General features: G+C 50.4%; 1 protein-coding gene across 9 annotated transcripts in view; it reads left to right on the forward strand.

The window, feature by feature from the left end:
- EPB41L1 (erythrocyte membrane protein band 4.1 like 1) overlaps positions 1-17,391 on the forward strand; it is an 81,672-nt gene that overhangs the window by 52,963 nt on the left and 11,318 nt on the right. For 3 of the 9 annotated variants that reach the window (XM_026037338.1, XM_026037337.1, XM_026037341.1), the window contains 10 exons: positions 134-352; positions 481-568; positions 976-1,128; positions 2,816-2,913; positions 3,558-3,733; positions 4,376-4,521; positions 5,397-5,432; positions 7,647-7,838; positions 9,146-9,244; positions 14,543-17,278. In XM_026037338.1, coding sequence (XP_025893123.1) covers positions 134-352; positions 481-568; positions 976-1,128; positions 2,816-2,913; positions 3,558-3,733; positions 4,376-4,521; positions 5,397-5,432; positions 7,647-7,838; positions 9,146-9,244; positions 14,543-17,278 — 3,943 coding nt within the window. The remainder of the gene's footprint in view (positions 1-133; positions 353-480; positions 569-975; positions 1,129-2,815; positions 2,914-3,557; positions 3,734-4,375; positions 4,522-5,396; positions 5,433-7,646; positions 7,839-9,145; positions 9,245-14,542; positions 17,279-17,391) is intronic. The other 6 variants (XM_026037343.1, XM_026037346.1, XM_026037339.1 and 3 more) reach the window with 5 other exon arrangements.

Genomic DNA, 17,391 nt, shown 5'->3' on the forward strand with positions numbered 1-17,391 from the left:
AGCAGTGCCAGGTGGGGTGCCGCCTTTGTTGCATTCCTCATAAGTGAGCTCTAGCCTGCACATTATGTCTGCGTGGCTCTCTGGAAAGCAGATGCCTTCATCTACTCTTGCCCTCTGACCCTTCCTCTTGCAGATACTACTTGTGCCTGCAGCTCCGTGCAGATATTATCACAGGGCGCCTGCCCTGCTCCTTCGTCACGCATGCCCTGCTGGGCTCCTATGCTGTGCAAGCCGAGCTGGGGGACTATGATGCTGAGGAGCACGTGGGCAACTATGTTAGTGAGCTCCGGTTTGCCCCTAACCAAACTCGAGAGCTGGAAGAGCGCATCATGGAGCTGCACAAGACCTACCGGTGAGTCCCAGGAAGGGATGGGGATCATGCACCTATGGGACAGGTGTTGGCAACTAGTGGCAAGAAAAGGCGTTAGAGTGTTGGCCTACATCCTGGTCACATTTTCCTCCCTCTCTGTCTCTCCCCAGGGGCATGACCCCAGGCGAAGCAGAGATCCACTTCCTGGAGAATGCAAAGAAGCTCTCCATGTACGGAGTGGACCTGCATCATGCCAAGGTACTGCTGCCATGGAGTTGCAGGAGGGTCATAGTCAGGGAGCAAGCACTGTCCTGCCCTGTCCTGGCATATGCCTCCCTGCGCAACCGAGACAGCTTGCTCGGGCTCCTCAGTGTCCTGATGTCTGGGACTCCTTGTGCTGCCTGTAGCTCTCATGCTGGTTTTATGCTGGCAGTGCAGTAGTGTGGAGAATATTTCAACATGAAGCCCCTTTTGTGCAGCTAGAGTGCCCCATAAGCATAAGCACAAAAGCTGAGCAGTGCCATTACTCTCTGCCAGGCAGGCCCATGTATCAGAGCATCTCTTGGGAGGAAATACAACACCGTAATGTAAGGTGGACTGTAGACTGGACTGGACCTTGCTGGAGGAGCTGAGCAGTTTCCAACTGTGTCTCTTCCCTCCTCCAGGATTCAGAGGGCATTGACATCATGCTTGGCGTCTGTGCCAACGGCCTCCTCATCTACAGGGACAGGCTACGGATCAACCGCTTTGCCTGGCCCAAGATCCTCAAAATTTCCTACAAGAGGAGCAATTTCTACATCAAGATACGCCCTGGTGAGGTGGGTGCTGTGGGCTCAATGTGCCCCAAGAGCAGGGCAAGTTACCTGCTTTTTGAGGGCACAGAGGGCACCCTGTGCAAGTTCGCAGACAATACCAAGCTGGGTGGAGTGGCCGACACTCCAGAGGGCTGTGCTGCCGTTCAGAGGGATCTGGACAGGCTGGAGAGCTGGGCGGAGAAGAACCTCATGAGGTTCAACAAGGACAAGTGCAGGGTCCTGCACCTGGGGAGGAGTAACCCCAGGCATCAGTACAGATTAGTGGTTGACCTGCTGGAGAGCAGCTCTGCAGAGAGGGACCTAGAAATTCTGGTTGACAACAAATTAACCATGAGTCAGCAGTGCCCTGGTGTCCAAGAAGGCCAATGGGATCCTGGCTGCATCAGGAAGATGTTGCCAGCAGTTCAGAGGAGGTGATCCTGCCCCTCTACTCAGCTCTGGTGAGGCCGCACCTGGAGTACTGTGTGCAGTTCTGGGCTCCCCAGTGGAAGAGGGACGCGGAGCTTCTAGAGAGGTTCCAGCGGAGGGCAACCAAGATGATTAAGGGACTGGAACCTCTCTCGTGTGAGGATAGACTGAGTGAGTTGGACCTCTTTTCTTTGGAGAAGAGAAAGTTGAGAGGGGATAACATGTATGAGTACATAAAGGGAGAATGTAGGGAGGAAGGGGCCAAACTCTTCTCAGTGGTGGCCAGTGATAGGACAAGGGGTAATGGGTGTAAGTTGAAACCCAGTCAGTTCCATCTCCAGGTGAGGAGCAACTTCTTTACTGTGAGGGTGACGGAGCCCTGGAACAGGCTGCCCAGGGAGGCTGTGGAGTCTCCTTCTCTGGAGGTCTTCCACACCTGCCTGGATGCTGCCCTGTGCCACATGCTCTGAGTGTCACTGCTGGAGCAGGGGATTTGGACTAGATGATCTCTAGAGGTCCCTTCCAACCTCAACCATTCCGTGGTTCTGTGATTTTCCTGTAGCAGAGTTGTGCCTGATGGGTCTCGGCCTTGCTTTATTCTCTGCCCCAGCAGTTCCCGAGTTAATGGCTATGGTTAGCCAAGAAAGCATAGCTCATTTGGAAAATGGGGGTTATTAGCAAGTGTTTTTTTGTTGAGTCTCTCATTTTATCATTGATGACATGACTTTGGCCAGAGCAGTTCAGCAGCACACCTCTCCCTGGTTCCCTAGGTATTATAACCACTTTGGCACTTGGATATTATGCAGGAAGTGGGATTCAGAAGATTTTTTTGTATTTTTTTCTCTTTTTTTTCTATAAATATTTTTCCTCTTATATTTTACTTTTTTCTTTTACATGCACTGATGGGAGAGGATATTTCTGATTAATTGTCTAGTAGAGGAGAGAAAACCAAGAAAAGTACATCTAAAGAGGAGAGAATAAATCTGTCTCACCTAAAGAATATTTTTTTATATATATATTTCTTGAGGGTATGTCTCTAGAACTGAAAAACCATTGCAGAAAGTTGCAGAAAGTGCTTAGACTGAAAGTGCAGATGGAAGAGCAGGTCTTCTCATCCAGTAGTGCTGGTCATGGACCTTCTCAATGCTGGTTTGAATAAGATATTGCTGCATGGCCATGGCTCCTGCTAGGGGAACCTGAGAGCCTTGATGAGGAGATCCCTTCTCATTTTGTCCTTCAGAGCAGGATCTGCATGTAATAGCATGTCTCTGTCTCCTTCAAGTACGAACAGTTTGAGAGCACCATTGGCTTCAAGCTCCCCAACCACCGTTCTGCCAAGCGTTTATGGAAGGTCTGCATAGAGCATCACACCTTCTTCAGGTGAGAAGACCTTCTCCATGCCTTAGAGGTAGACCTTCTGCTGCCTATGGCTTATATCAGCCTGTTCATGTAGGGAAACAGGAGACCCTCCAGTGCTTTCCTTCGGTTTCCTCTGCCCAGCCCTGTAAGGAGCTGGCTGTCTTCCTCTCACCCTTTGCCTGTGTAGGAGCAGCCCTCTCTGCGTGCCCAGGGCTGTTCCCTGCCTCATGTTGCTGTGGGAATGGCTACTCTGCCTTTATGGGGCAAAGAAGAGCAAGCTATGCACATCTCAACATCACATCTTTTTCGCCCCATGGAGGGGGAGGCTCTAGACTGTCGTTTCAATGTGCAGAGCCATCTCTGCTCCATAAGGCAGAAGCTGTCTGCCCAACTCTTCCACTTGGTAAAACCTTGGCATTATGATCCTTGCCTCATTTGTATGACCTTAAATTCCCCCTTCATCCCTGCTTCCCCATCAGCACCTTGCTGAGGCAGACACTTCTTCCTTACCGCCTCTCTCATCTCTGCTTGAAGTTGTCTGGGAGGAGAGGCCAGGAGTTTGCCCTGTGCTACTGCAGTCGATATGCATGCGTGGGACAGGGCTGGGCGGCCAGCTCAGTGCCACGTGCGGACTCACTAACGCGTGTTCCCTAACTCATCCCCAGGCTGGTGTCCCCAGAGCCACCCCCGAAGGGCTTCTTGGTGATGGGCTCCAAGTTCCGCTATAGCGGGCGGACACAGGCACAGACACGGCAGGCCAGTGCCCTCATTGACCGGCCAGCCCCCTTCTTTGAGCGCTCCTCCAGCAAACGGTACACCATGTCCCGCAGCCTTGATGGAGGTATGCCCTAAACTGGGGAGGGGGTGGAGACTGGTTCACTAGAGGGAGCGAGGAGGTGGCTGCTATCAGGCAAGAGCTGTGTGGGTGAGGGGTAGCTGGCCTCTGTGCAAAGGACTCACTGTACGTTGTCCTCCTGTGGCTCATTTCTGCAGGGAAAGAACGGCCTGGATCAGTCAGGGTTGCTGCAGTCCATGGGATGACTGTTCTAGGCTGCTTCTGATTGGGTCCTCAGAGAGCCTGTCCCCGACCCAAGTGATGGCCCAGGCTTGTGTGTCTGTGCATTAGCAGGGATGCAGACATGGCTGGCTCAGCCAAGCCAGGACTGGGACCTGGGCCAGGCTGGGGAGAAGGGGTGACTCCATTGGGCCTGAGTTCTAGCTCAACCTGGGTGTGCACAGATATGGGGATGGATTTAGAGGCAAGGCTCTTGAAAAGTGTAAGCTTTGAAGGAAGGAGCCTGGACTTTGGGGCTGCAGCAGTGTCAGTAAGCCCTAGAACTTGTCTTCCCTGATGCAGGTCCTTTCAGGGCTTCTTAGACAACTGGTCTGAGTCATCATGCAAGGGTGGAAGGCTGAGGAAGGTGGGTGAACAGGGACTGATGGCTTGCATGTCTATGACCTCCACTCTCTTCTGCATATGCAGAATTCTCACGCCCAGCTTCTGTCAGTGAGAATCATGATGGTGCAGAAGCTGAGAAGCAGGATGAGGACGGTGAGTTTGGCAGCAGGAGACGGTCTGAAGCAGAAGATGAGGAAGTGACTACTCCAACAAAAATCAAAGAGCTGAAGGTACAGACCTCATGGCCTATGACCTTGGAGGCTAGAGGGTGGGCTGCTTTTCAGAGCACTTCTGACATGGACTTGCCTGGGCCATTCTGGGCTGTCCTTAGAGAGAGGACAGGTGAGAGGCCAGCAAACAGACATCATGGATCTGTATCCCAACCCCAGGTTTGATTGCATTTTGGAAGAATCACCTCTGGGCGTGGTCTTCTAGAGCCAGTGCTCCACCACAAGGCTTGGTGTGACCCATTTTCTTGCCCTTACTAATGGCAGTGGGAATGTGACAATGGCTCAGCACTGCTTTCTGTTGTCTCCTGCCCTGAAGCAACTCTTCATTCTTGCAGGACCCTCCAGGCTATCTCACAGCTTGGCCTCAGTCAGAGATGGTCAGGCTGGACCTGGGAATAGCTCCCAGTCTGTTATGTAGGAAGGGGAAGAACTAAGTGTGGCAGTCATCACCGCTGTGCAGGCAGAGTTCCCGGCCACAGGGAATGCTGCCTCAATCTCTGTCTGTCCTTCTGCTCTCACAGCATGCTTGCAGAGGCATATCCACATGCGACCCTTCCCCCAGGCACGCAAGACAATGTATCCGTGAGCAGGCTCTCACCCTGAGGGGCATGCAGCTGTGCCCTGTCCATGGACAACGTTGGCCACCCAGGCTAGTTCAGAGGGTATCCCAGCCCATTTCAACCCTTAGCCCTTCTCCCATCCTGAGCAGGAAGCAGAGTTTTCAGTTCTTCTGTGCTTATTCATGCTGGTACGAGCAGGGCTCTACTATGAGTCAGGTCAGGTGTAGGCGTCCAGATTCAACTTGACTGTGACGTTTGCAACAAATTCCTTGGATTGACCCTGCTGGTTGCTTTTAATTCTCTCTCTGCTGCCAGTCGGAGCAGGAAACAACCCCCAGGCACAAGCAGGAGGTATTCTTTCTCTGGAGTATCTTAGTCCTCATTGGTGCATCATATTGTCCATCCTCCTCCAAGCAACACTGCGTGTCACCCTATTTACTGGAATAAAAGATGCACCAAGGTGGGGGGTTGATCTGCTAGACAAAGCCAATGGGCAAACAGCTGGGGGTCTAGCAACACAGCACACGCAGCAGCATCTTCTATCCCACTAAGTAAGGCAGTCTTCATCGTGTATGTGAGCAAGAGCCTTCCCAAGGCACAATGGATGGGCCACCATACCGAGTCCTTGGCTCATTGGGAAGACTTGGCTTCTGCTAATGTTATGGAATCCTTCATGTCCACTCCTTGTGTCTCCTTGTCCAACCCTGTGGCCCTAACTGTCCTATTGAAGAGGCAGCACAGGCACAGAATGGCCCTTTTGCTCATGCTTCACATTGGGACTTTATGCCCTGGCTTTGTTTCTGCTTTTAAGGTTTCCTGAGTTTTGGTCTACATCACATGCCCTGCACATAGGCTCTATTTTCAAGAAGTTCCTTGCTGCATCAGCAGTTTGCATGGCTTGTCTCCTTAGAGAGCTGGGTTCAAACAGCAGAGATAGAAAAGGCAAGGAATTTGCCAATTTGCCTTGGGCAAATAAATCCCAGAAATCCCTTGAGCATCTGCTTCATCCTCCTGTCAAAGGCAGGCAGCCATAACTAACCACTGTGTAGAGGAGAGTACTTGGACTGAGCTTGGCTGGTTTTCATAGAGAGGGATGTTGCAGAGAAGAGAGAGGTTGCACTCTCACTGAAGGTGGGAGGTCTTCACAAAGGCTGCCAGGCCCTCTCACAAATTACTGGTGTCTGTGGTAGCACCTCCACCAGAAACAGTTGGCAGAGACCTTCAGGTCCTGGTCTTGCCGATTCATTCCAGCCTGAAAATCACAACTACTATCAGGGCAGTTTCTTCTCTGTTTACAACAGTGGTTTAAATAATTGCTTGAGCTATTGACAGAGGTGGTCCCAGTGGTGTGTTTTCAGTGCACGGGCCCTTGCCATCCACATTCAGCACAGCAAGGAAATCCAGCCAGTGTGGTGGATGCCATGGTACCCCAGCAGGCCGGTTTCTCGCCCACTGTGGAGCTAGATACCTGGCTATGTTCCCTCCACTGTCTGCCTCATTGCTTACTCCTGCTGCATGTACTCGTGCTGCTTCCTGCGGTCCTGCGCTCCCCGACACTCCCAGGAGCCTAGAGGTGGGCAAGCCATGGGACATATGCTTCAGATATGCAGATGAACTGGGAGAATCTTTTCACAAATTCCACCGAACCTTCAGGATCTGAAAAAAAATGAGCTGAGCTTTTCATAAGAGTGCTTTGGGTCTCAGGTCTGTGGCTTTGGCACTCAGGAGAAACAATGGGAAGGAAAGCTATTTTAGTTGACTCCTTTCGAACCTAAAAATAGGTTTGAGCTTGAGACAGAAGTCAAGGTGAGTTCTTGTTTGGAGCTGCATTGCCCACCCCTATGGCAGAACAAGGGAGGTATCCTAGTGCCTGTAACATCACAAAAGATGCTCTGAAGCCCACATCTCACTTTGCACCTGAGCTATCTGAGCTGTTTTCTGTATAACAACCCAAAGCCCACCCCACCCCTGGTCTGCTGTTTAGCCTAAGTTGGTCTGTGTTGATTCAGGTTTGGGTCCATGTCATACATATTTGACTTTGGATTTACAGGAATCCACTTCTAGGGAATGCTGTTACCAATAGCAATGAGAGAGGCCCAAAAATTCTTCCTGGGAGGACTGGCTGCTCTCTCACCCGGTTGAGTTAGAGGCTCTTGGTTCCTTTGTGCCTTGTGGAGCAGCACAGCCTGGAGGGAGCCAACAAACGTGAGGCTGCTGGTATTTCCAGTAGGCCCACCGGCTCACCATCATGCTGATCTCAAGGAGCCACCAGCTCTCTGCCCCATCCTGATTTAGCTTGTCCTCAATACATCATACTTGAGATGCAAAAAGGGCATGTTTTGCCCTTCATGGAGGGAAATCAGACATGTCCATTCTGCCACTGATTGCCATTTTCCTGCTCCCTGTAATGGTCTTAGTGAGACTCACAGACCGGGGCTCCCAGACGCATGGTTCAGTTCTGTCTTGAGACCACAGATTGAAGCCCAGTGTGAAGCAAACCTCCTTAGTGTCCCTCCTCTTAACCAGTGCTTTAATCATAGCTGCCTTCTTCTTTCCTTCCTCAAGTTTTTAGATAAGCCAGAAGATGTTTTACTAAAGCATCAGGCCAGCATCAATGAGCTGAAAAGGACCTTGAAGGAGCCCAACAGCAAGCTGGTTCACAGGGATCGGGACCGGAGGCTGCCTTCCTCACCAGCATCTTCCTCACCCAAGCATGAAGATGAAACACCAAAGGGAACCCCAGAGAAGGCCAGAGAGGTTTGTTGTGCTACTTTTTGATGGAGAGGATTAGCTTGTTCCTCAGGAAGTGTTCATAGTTTGCTGGGTTCCAGATTTCCATCTCCAATGGTGTCCAGTGGGAGCATGGTGGAATGTGGGAATTATGTGGTGATGGCACTGTGTGGAGGAGAGGGCCTCAAACTGGAGCTGTTGCCACAGCTCATCAATGGCATGCAACTGGTGGTGATCGCCCCTCCTGTGTAGGCACTGAGTGGGGTCCAACTTCTCATCTGTCTTCTGGAGTCTGTATTTTGGGAGCTGGGCTGCATGAGGCTATGCTAGCCTATGAGCCTGGGGCCTTTCTCACCCTGGTACTACCAGGTCCTGCTTGCGAGTGCCCAGCACTGGTGTTCTCCTGCAGAACCGCACAGGGAGTGTGGGAGCAGGTGCTGGCACAGAGGTTGGTGCATGGGGCAGCCTCATGGGCTGGGCACCCACGTGGTGTGTGCAGCAACAGGGACAGGCACATCAGGCCAAGAGCGTCAATGAGGTGCTACACTTGGATCTTATATGCCCAACATGCTCCTGCCAGCAGGGAAGAAGGGGATGAGCTGTGCAGAGCCCTCCCCATCACTGGTGGAGGAGACCTGGAGGCAGTGTGGATGATGTGCAGAGTGGTCTCTTGGGCGACTCAGACCATGTGGCCTAGGCAGGGGTGTCTCCATACCACAATGGCTGACAGGGGTGCAAGATCTTCTCTGCTTGCTCTCCCCTCCTCAGCAAACTCTCCACTGCAAGGGCTGCAGAGCTGGCCCTGTGCAAGCACTTATTGGCATGTCTCCAGAGCTGGATGGCCACCGCACAGAGCATACTCTGACCTGAGAAGCTCTCTCTGAGCGAGAGGAAGCAAGGATCACTGTTGGGAATGGTTCATGGCCCTGGGAGGGATGCTGAACCAGGGGGTCTCTGTAGGGATTTGTGATGTGCACGTGTGTTTGCTGCTTTCCAGCACTGCTTGGAGAGATACAGCTGGCTGGTCTGGGCTCCCCCTGGCCAGGGCTGTGGGAGCAGAGGTGAGCTGAGGGAGCTCACAACTACTCTTCAACACACAGACTTTGGGCGCAAGAGGTTTCAACACACATCTGTTATACAAGCAAACATGTAAAGTTCAAAGACCTAAGTGGAGAATCTAGAGGTGGAATGTCTGTGATCTCTGTTCATCCATCCATTCATCCATCTGTACCTTCATTCCTTCTTACATGCTCTTTCTCTCTCTTTCTGTGTCTTTCTGTCTCTCTCTCTCTCTCTCTTTCCCCATGGGTGCTGGGTTTTTCCTGCTGACACAGAGGATGGAAGAAGATACCGTAGAGGATTTTTCATCTGAGCATGGAGCTTCCCTAAGCATGGAGTCTTTCACGCAGAAAAGCCTTGTCTCCTCTCCTGAGGTTGTCACCATCCCCTTTCTCTCCCCACCCCAATCTGTCACTGTTTTGGGCCATGTGTAATGCCTCTCAGGCAAACAGGGGTGATCCCTACCCTGCAAGCAGAGACCAAGCCATTTGCTGGCACCCTCTCCTGACATGGGCAGGATCTCTCATCAGGGTAGGGCTTGCTACTCCTTTGGCCATATCTTCCAGGCTGTGAGAAAGGGGCTGCTGTGCAGATCTTACAGCAAAGCACCACTCTGCATTTGTCCAGGGCTGGATGCAGTCCCAGCAAGGGAACAGAGCTGGTTGATGCTGGGATTGCCAGGAGGCAGTGCTGAGGCCCAGGGTGCAGGGCCCTCTGCATATGTCCCTCTCACCTAGGTGCAAGCAGGCACTCAGCTACAGCTGACTGTCTTTAGCAATTCCTTGTGCTTTCCTTTGACTTCAGCTGGAATTACTGTTGTCAGGCTCAAGTATTCAGTCTCTGGATAGATTAGAAACGTTTGACTTCTACTTGGGTGAAGCAGGTTTCCCCTGCCTTTACAATCTTTTTGTGGTGCCTGCCTTTGAGGGATGTTGGCTGTCAGTACTGCTTGTGTTGAGGGTTTTATAGCTGTTGCACGATGGCAGCCAAGTGATATTGCTGAGTGGAAGAAAAATGGACTTTGAGACCTAGTTCTGTTGTGGTTGGACCTGGCCACACTGAGAGGTGGTGCACAACAGAGCTGGTATGTGTATCGTGTCTAAGTGCATCCAGAAAGTTGGTGTTGGTCTGGGACCGGTGCCAAGGCAGGGGCTGTAGGGGCAGGCAAAGTACTAGCTCTTCTCTGCTGCTCTGCATGGTGCCAGCTTGAGTGGGCAGCTGTGCACTGGGCAGGATGGCCAGGAATCCTCTGTGCAAGCCAGGGATTGTGTCCTGGGGGGAACAATCTAGAGAGAGTGTGGGCAGGCTTGTCTTGTTGACCTCTCCAGTCTAGCCTTGTTGTGCTCGGGGAGGTCTGATATAAGGGCTCCAGGTGGTGGCCAGCCCTTGGCTTTAGACTGTTCTGATAACCAAGTTATGACTTGGCTCAGTGCAAAAGTGCCTGATGTTGACCAGCTGCGCCCTGCCAAGGTATCTGGATCTCAAACCTGGGCTACAGTGCATGTCTGCAGAAGGGCAGCACGGGTGCAAGGGAGGACTTGAAGATAACCTGGGAATTCAACAGGAGGGATAGATGCTCCTTCGGTGAGACTCGGGCTCTGCAGTAGCATCTCCTGGTCTGTGCAGTGACCCTCTGCCTGCCAGTATTTGAGAGTTAATACAAAATTATTGCAGATAACAGCTCTGTACACCTCTGTAACAACAGAAATTCTGCCAGAACTGAGCTCCACAGCCCCTGGCCAGAAACAGCAGAAGAAAGATGAGCACACTTGTGCTTAACTTGGGGAATCATCCCCTCTGCCTACTGGAGAGGAGTCAGGGCCTAGCTGTGGTGCCCAGCCACTGAGCTGGGCTCACCTTTGATTTCTCAGTATGTGTTAGTGACTAAGAGTCATCAGTTGACATAGAGCTGCTGTGATTTTTGTCCTTACTTGACCTGTGTCTTCACAAGGAATTTGCATCCTTGGAGAGAGCTGCTCAGGCCATGTGTGACCAATAGCAGGGGATTTCTGTGCTCATCACATGTTCTCGCCTTCCCTAGATGGACTGCATTGGCAACAGTGGGATTTTCCTCTGCTCAGAGGAAAAGAGTGCTTGGTTTTGAGATGATTAGAATCTCTTTAACTTTGGGTGACAAGGCAATGCAATGCATTGTCTTAAGAAGCAGAATTAATTCATTCTTCTCTCTTTTTGTGAGGCGGTGCTTTCCTTTAGGTAAAGTTGAGTTTTCCTAAGGAGCAAAGGAAAATGGCAGATACAGTGAGGTGTGACAGAGGGAGAAACCTCCTGCCTGCCTATGAGCTCCTCCAAGGAGTTTAAGCATTGCCTGCATCCATCAGGTATATTAGGTTGTCTCTGCTTCAAGTCATTTCTTTGCTTTCTGCCCCTTTGCTATCTCTTGTGACATGTGTAGGCCATAGCTGATATGTCTTTCTAGCTACTCCTGATTCTTGGAGAAAATCTGTTAGGAAAGATAGAATGAAAAGCTTTAAAAATAAATTGTCCCTTGGGAAATCAAGGCTGTTATACAGGCAAACTCTTTTTGGCATCCTCAGTTTTTAGACTCACTTACCGTCTTGGCACAGTCTATCCTGACAGCCTACTGATCACCTTTTTAAGGTTTTCTTTCTTCTGGCAAGCTCCCTTCTGAAGCTCCAGAAGTTTTCAGCTTTCCTGGAGGACATATCCAGGTATCCAGATATCTGCAGCAAACATCCCCAGGAATACTCAAGCTCCAGAGACACTGGCTGCCAAGAGCTGTGGAACCAAAGCTGGCTTTGAACTGTCTGGAGCAGAGAATGCAGAGCACTCCACAGAGTATACGGCTATTTCCATGGAGTGGACTCTGTTCATACCAAGAAAGTTTCTTGGAGTTCTGAGGAGAAGAAAGGTGGTTTGGACATAAATCTGGAGCTTTTTGTCTTTTTCTTCCTGATTAAGAGGTACGGCCATGAATAAACATACTGTACCAGACTTCAGAAAGCTAGTCTTAAGGCTCTCAGATCTACAGCATTTATATGGAGCCATGATTTCTGAGCCAGAGCCTGATCAGACTCATCTTTGCCCAGGGAAATATTCCAAAGGATCTTGTTTTCCAGCCAGAGAGGGAGGAGGGGAGCAGTTTTGCTCAAGGAAATTGTGCTTCTGGTATCATCTACGTGTCCTTTCCTTGCCTGGTATGAGGACTCTGCAATGAGGTCACAGTACAGGAGCAGAGCAGAAGCTGCTAAGCTCTGAGGAATGTAGGCAGTCCTCTGGTTGAGGTGGAACATGTTCCTCTCTACTACACTGGGAGGCTGTTGTTCAGGGACCAGAGATCTAGCAGGGCTTCCTCGCATACCTAGGAGAGCCAGGGAGTTGGTGGTAATGCTGCTTTCGTAGGTCAAATTTGACTACAAAAGACATAGCTCTAGCACAGTGCTCTTGAAGGTCACTGACTACTCCTACTGTGGTTTCTGTGGACCAAGGGGTAATGAAACTTGCATTAAGAGATGGCAGAGGAGGCAGGTGTGAAGGCAGCAACCTGAGGAGCAGTCAGTGATTGGGAATATGAGATAGGGGGAGAAGCAAAATTGGCAGAATGGGTTTCCTGGAGGACAGGGCTGCCTGGCTGTTGCGGACTGTGGGATGCCAGATATCATGGCAGAGCCTCTGCTCAGCCTGCCCAGACTTGTCCACTGTCATGGAAAAGGATCGTGCTTGCATTTGCACAGGAATGGTGCTCTTTATACCGCTTTGTACTCCTGGTTTAGATCTGGAGGGAGCATAGAACCAGTGCTGGCCATCACTGACGTAACGAGGCAAGGCTGGAGTGACTGTTGTGTCCTCATGTGCTTGCCACCGCTGCCAGCTCTGGCCAGAGCATAGGTGGGAAGGGAGCTGGCATGCTGTTTGCTTTTGCCCAAGTGGGGCCAGACTCCTGGCTTTTGAAGTTCTGTTTCTTAGAAACCTCAATTCTTCCTTTCTTGAGCACCAACGGGAAAAAGGTGGGAACTGGGGAATGACATTTGTCTGTTGGGTGGTAAAATTCACTGATTTCTGATCTCCCTTTTTTAACTCCATGTGGAGGCATTTTCACTCGCAATGGCTTTTCCTCCTTTCTCTCTCTCTTCCCTAATATCCCCTTCTCCCAAACACACCTCCCCACCTCTTGTCTGCTTCCTTTTGCCCTGAGCTTCCCCTTTGCTATATTCAGTTACTAGATTTCCCCTTTGGGTATAATGGCTCTATTATCTGCAAACACATCAACTTGACATCCCTGTCCTGGGCATTGCATGTCCAGCTCTCCTTTGCACTGATTCGCCTTCCTAGGCTAGTGCAGGGAGGGTGCAGGTGGCTGAGCCCTCTGTGGCTGAAGTGCACACTTGTGCCGTAGATGGTCAGTCTTAATTCATGCTACAGAGCACCATCCTTCAGCTGAGATGCTGGGTCTGGATCTCAGTTGTCTGTCCAAAAGCAAGAGCCCTGGGCATCCACATAGTGGATGGACCCAGTGCAGGGTGGGCAGCCTGTGCGTGCCAGTCTGTTCTCCCACGATTGCCCCCTGTTGAGGTCTGAAGGATCATGCCTTAGGCCTCGTCTTCCACACAGATGATGTGTATTTTTGTCAGTGGGAATGTCCATTGATGTTTTCCTGCTCTTCTGTTGCCATGCGTTATTTTCTACCTTCTGTTCCGGAAATGATTGAATTTTTAGCAGTTCTTTATGCTTGAAGCTCATAAAGTCTGTATGTCTTGTAGGGCAAGCACAACACAAGAATGTACAAATGTATGCTTCTAATTATAGCAATAGTAGTCTAGGATCCTTCTATACACAGCAGCATAGATATGCTAAGAGGTGTATTACATGCTCCCTGTGTCGTTGCTGTAGGATGCTTAACTGCCTTTGCTTGGTCCTTGCTGCAGTATTTGTAGTTGTCTCAGCTGCCAAGCCCAAAGTCTTTTATATTGTAGAGGTGACCTTTTACAGTTACATTTTCTGAGCTGCGCGGTTTCAGCATTGCTAGAAACCTCAGAGAAGTTGTTGCTTTTGATGAGATTTCCAGGGAAAGCTAAGGAAGGAAGGACTGGCTTTGAAGTAAATCTGAGCTGCAGGATTTGCAGCAGGACAGGAAAGGCCCTTTCTAATGACTAAAGGTGGTTTCTCTTCTTTGCTTTAGCACTAGGGTTTGTGGGTGAAGTTGAGAGCCTAGTCAAAACACAGGCTGTTGCTTACAACAGAATCTCACCCTTTGGGGACTGCAAGAGCCATAGTTGAAATGTGCAGTCCTGGTTTGGTTTATCCAGCTGAGCTCCACTGCTGTTTGGGATGTGCTGCGATGGCTTCTGCTAATGGTTGTGATAGGAATATTGCCCCCATCTCTTTATGTCCCTCAATGACAAATATTTCAGATGCGTTCAGTAAATCCTCACCCAGAGCAAATGTTCCCTGGCCGTGGAGGGTCTGGGGGAGGCTCAGTCACCTTTGCTGCATCAGTCCCATTATTTTCAGTCCCTTCTGCCCTTCCACTAGTTGTTAGGTTCTTAGTAACTGCCTCAGTTATTGCATGAATAATAATAATTCAGTCAACCCTATAGGAAGCCAGTTAGCCTTCTGTTACTTATCAAAGCATTCATCGGCTGTTAGGTAAAGTATGTTTGACGCTAACTCTTCTTGCTCCAATTGCAATACAGGGCTCGGAGCATTGGGTATTTATAGAGAGAGAAACTTCTAGGCTGGAAGAGGTAGCTCTAAAGAAAGCTCTGAGAGTCAAGAAAGAAGAAGCATGTGCAGGTGCATCAGAGGTGAAAATGAGTGTGAGCATATCAAAAATGGAGAAAATAGGGAAAACCAAGGAAGCTGCAGGCCCAGAAGAGCCAGCAGATACAGCCCTGGATGCCCGTCGAAGAGCAAAAATGATCGCTAGTCCAGAGGATTTTGAGTCTGTCTGGGAGGATGAGATCTGTGAGAAAGCGACCAGGGAGGAGCCCAGCACGGAAGCAGAGCACTTGCCAGCTGAGAGGGGACACGAGGAGCCCAAAGAGAGGAGAGAGGAAGTGATTATCAGAGAGCCACGTCTGTCCAGGCCATGCCAGAAATCTGAAGAGGAGCAACGGCCTGACATTTCAGACCCAGACTCTCATCAAAGTGAAAGCCAAGTGGGCTCGGAAGAGTGTGTTTCTGCAGCCTGCAGGAGGCAGGAGGCCAGGATGCCAACCACAACCACAGAGGTCATTAAAATTAAAGTGAAGTCTAATGATGACAAGCCTGAGACTTCTGCTACACAAAGGATCATCTACTTAGATGATATAGAGGGAGATCAGAAGGACAACAAAACATATCTGCTCTCAGAGCCCGGAGAAAGGCTTGACTTGAAGGAAGGGCTAGAAACTATGGTAAATGAACCAGGGGAGGGCTCAGGGCCCACTGTACCTGCAGAACAAGGATCACAGTGCACTTCCTCAGTGGGCGAGCAAAGGAAAGCAGTTTCAGATAACCTTGCTCTAGAGCTAGACCAATGTGAGAGAGGCTGTGATGAGACAAGCCCTTTGGGACATCCTCACTCCAAGAAGGAGGAAGTTTTGTCAGTTCAACAGGAACAAGCATCTGTTGGGCTGACAGACCATGAAACGCAAGGGAGACATCAAGCCATATCATATTTCCAAGAGATGGAACTGGAGGAAGAAGATCTGCAAAGACCAACAAGAGAATTTAAGCTGTGTGCTCTGTCAGTTGAAGGGAGAGGAGCTAAGGATGAGCTACAGGAGGGTGAAGTGGAGAACCCAGGGCTGAGACTGGCTGCGGGAAACCACAGGGACACAGATAGCTCCACTGCAGAGTGGGAGGTCTCAGAAAGGATCATTGCAGAGGGAGAAGAGGAGGAAAGTTCCAGAGTGGTTCTTCAGATGGAAGAGATAGAGACTAAACCACCCACTTTAGCTGTGCCTCACCAGGGCCATTCTGGTGCCACGGAAGGGTCAGAGGAAGATAAACTGAAGGCTCCCACCCCTGGACCCTTACCTCAGCAATCAGACCCTGGCTCTGCAGAGCTAGCCCAGGATATGGGGCCAGCCCAGGACACACAGCCCAAGAATAAAGAGCTGGCCCAAGGCATCAACTCTTCAACAGATGTGGAAATAATTGAGAAAGTGAACCTCACAACAGAGATAATACTCAAGGATGCAAGTTCCATACCAGGTGAAGAAACACTCAGGGACATGAACTGTGTAACAGAGGTGGAAATACCCAAGGACACGAGCCCTGAATCTGTAAAACAGCTCCAAGATATGGGCTTTGCTACAGAAGAAACACAGCCAGGTGCAAGTCCTGTTGCAGGACGGCCACCCCAAAAGAGAGGTGTTGCTGCGGTGGAGCTCTTCCAGGTTACAGCTCCAGCTCCAGGGGAGGTGGTTCAAGACACAGACCTTGCCACAGGGAAGGCAGTTCATGGCAAAGTCCCTGCCACAGAAGAGCCACTCCAGGAAGAAACGCCCCCAATAAAAGAGCTATGCAAAGAAATAGAGTTCCTGTCGGGGAAGTTGCCCCGAAATAAAGGCAATATGGTGGAAGAATTGTCTTATAACAAAACTCCTAGCCCAGAAGAGCTTTCTCCCAAGGCAAAAGAAATGGAACTTCAAATGGGCACTATAGCTGGGGACCTGCCCCAGAAGGATGCTGAGGCTGGAAGGCCACTCCACACTGCAGCCCCCAAAGCACAAGAGCCACACTGGGACTTGGAGTTTAATGTGGGACAGACTGTGCAGGATAGGAGCTCTGTAGTACAAGAAATCACCAAGCACAAGGGCCCTGCCCCTCCTTCTGAAGAAGGTGGTCGTGTCCTGCATTTCCACTCTTCTGTGACAGGATCATGTCAAGGAAGCAAGTTGTATCAACCTTCTACCTTTAGATATGAAGGCAAGGCAAATCTGCAAGCTAGCAATAGGATACAGAAAACAGAGTCTGGGTCACTGATGTCCACTGCTGGGAGGATAGAAGCTAGATGCCAAGAGCTTGGAGATATCACTGTGGCTTCAGCCCCAGTCCCAGGGGCCTGGCAGGATGGTGAGATGTATGAGAAAACCTCAGTGGCTTCTAAGATTAAGATGTTTGAGCAGGGCGAAGCTGAGCAAAGGACAGCACAGGAGGAACAAGAACACATGCCTGAAATTGAGACAGCAGTGAAAAAAAGGGGGAAGATGGATCTGGCACAGGACACACTTCTGGACACAAGCCTCCTCTCATCAACCATTTCTGCAAGACCTATGTCCAATGTGGGCTCCTTAGCTTGCAGGCAAGGAGTTGATTCAGGAGACTCATCCCAGCCTCTGTCTCTGAAGGAAGATGTTTCTGTTGATTTGGAGCATGAAGGAGAAGATGCTGACCTTGCTTCTCCCGACTCTGGCTGCGAACTCACACTGGCAGAAGCCGTGGTAACTCTTCCAATGAACTGTCCAGATGGAAAGTTCATACGCATGTTGTGTGGCTCCTTATTATCATATTCAATGGCTCCTCACACATCCATTGACTGAGACCCGTCGCTTTG

Source organism: Nothoprocta perdicaria, unplaced genomic scaffold (genome assembly GCF_003342845.1).
Source record: "Nothoprocta perdicaria isolate Ctin4 unplaced genomic scaffold, notPer1 scaffold_196, whole genome shotgun sequence".
In the NCBI taxonomy this organism is placed as follows: domain Eukaryota; kingdom Metazoa; phylum Chordata; class Aves; order Tinamiformes; family Tinamidae; genus Nothoprocta; species Nothoprocta perdicaria.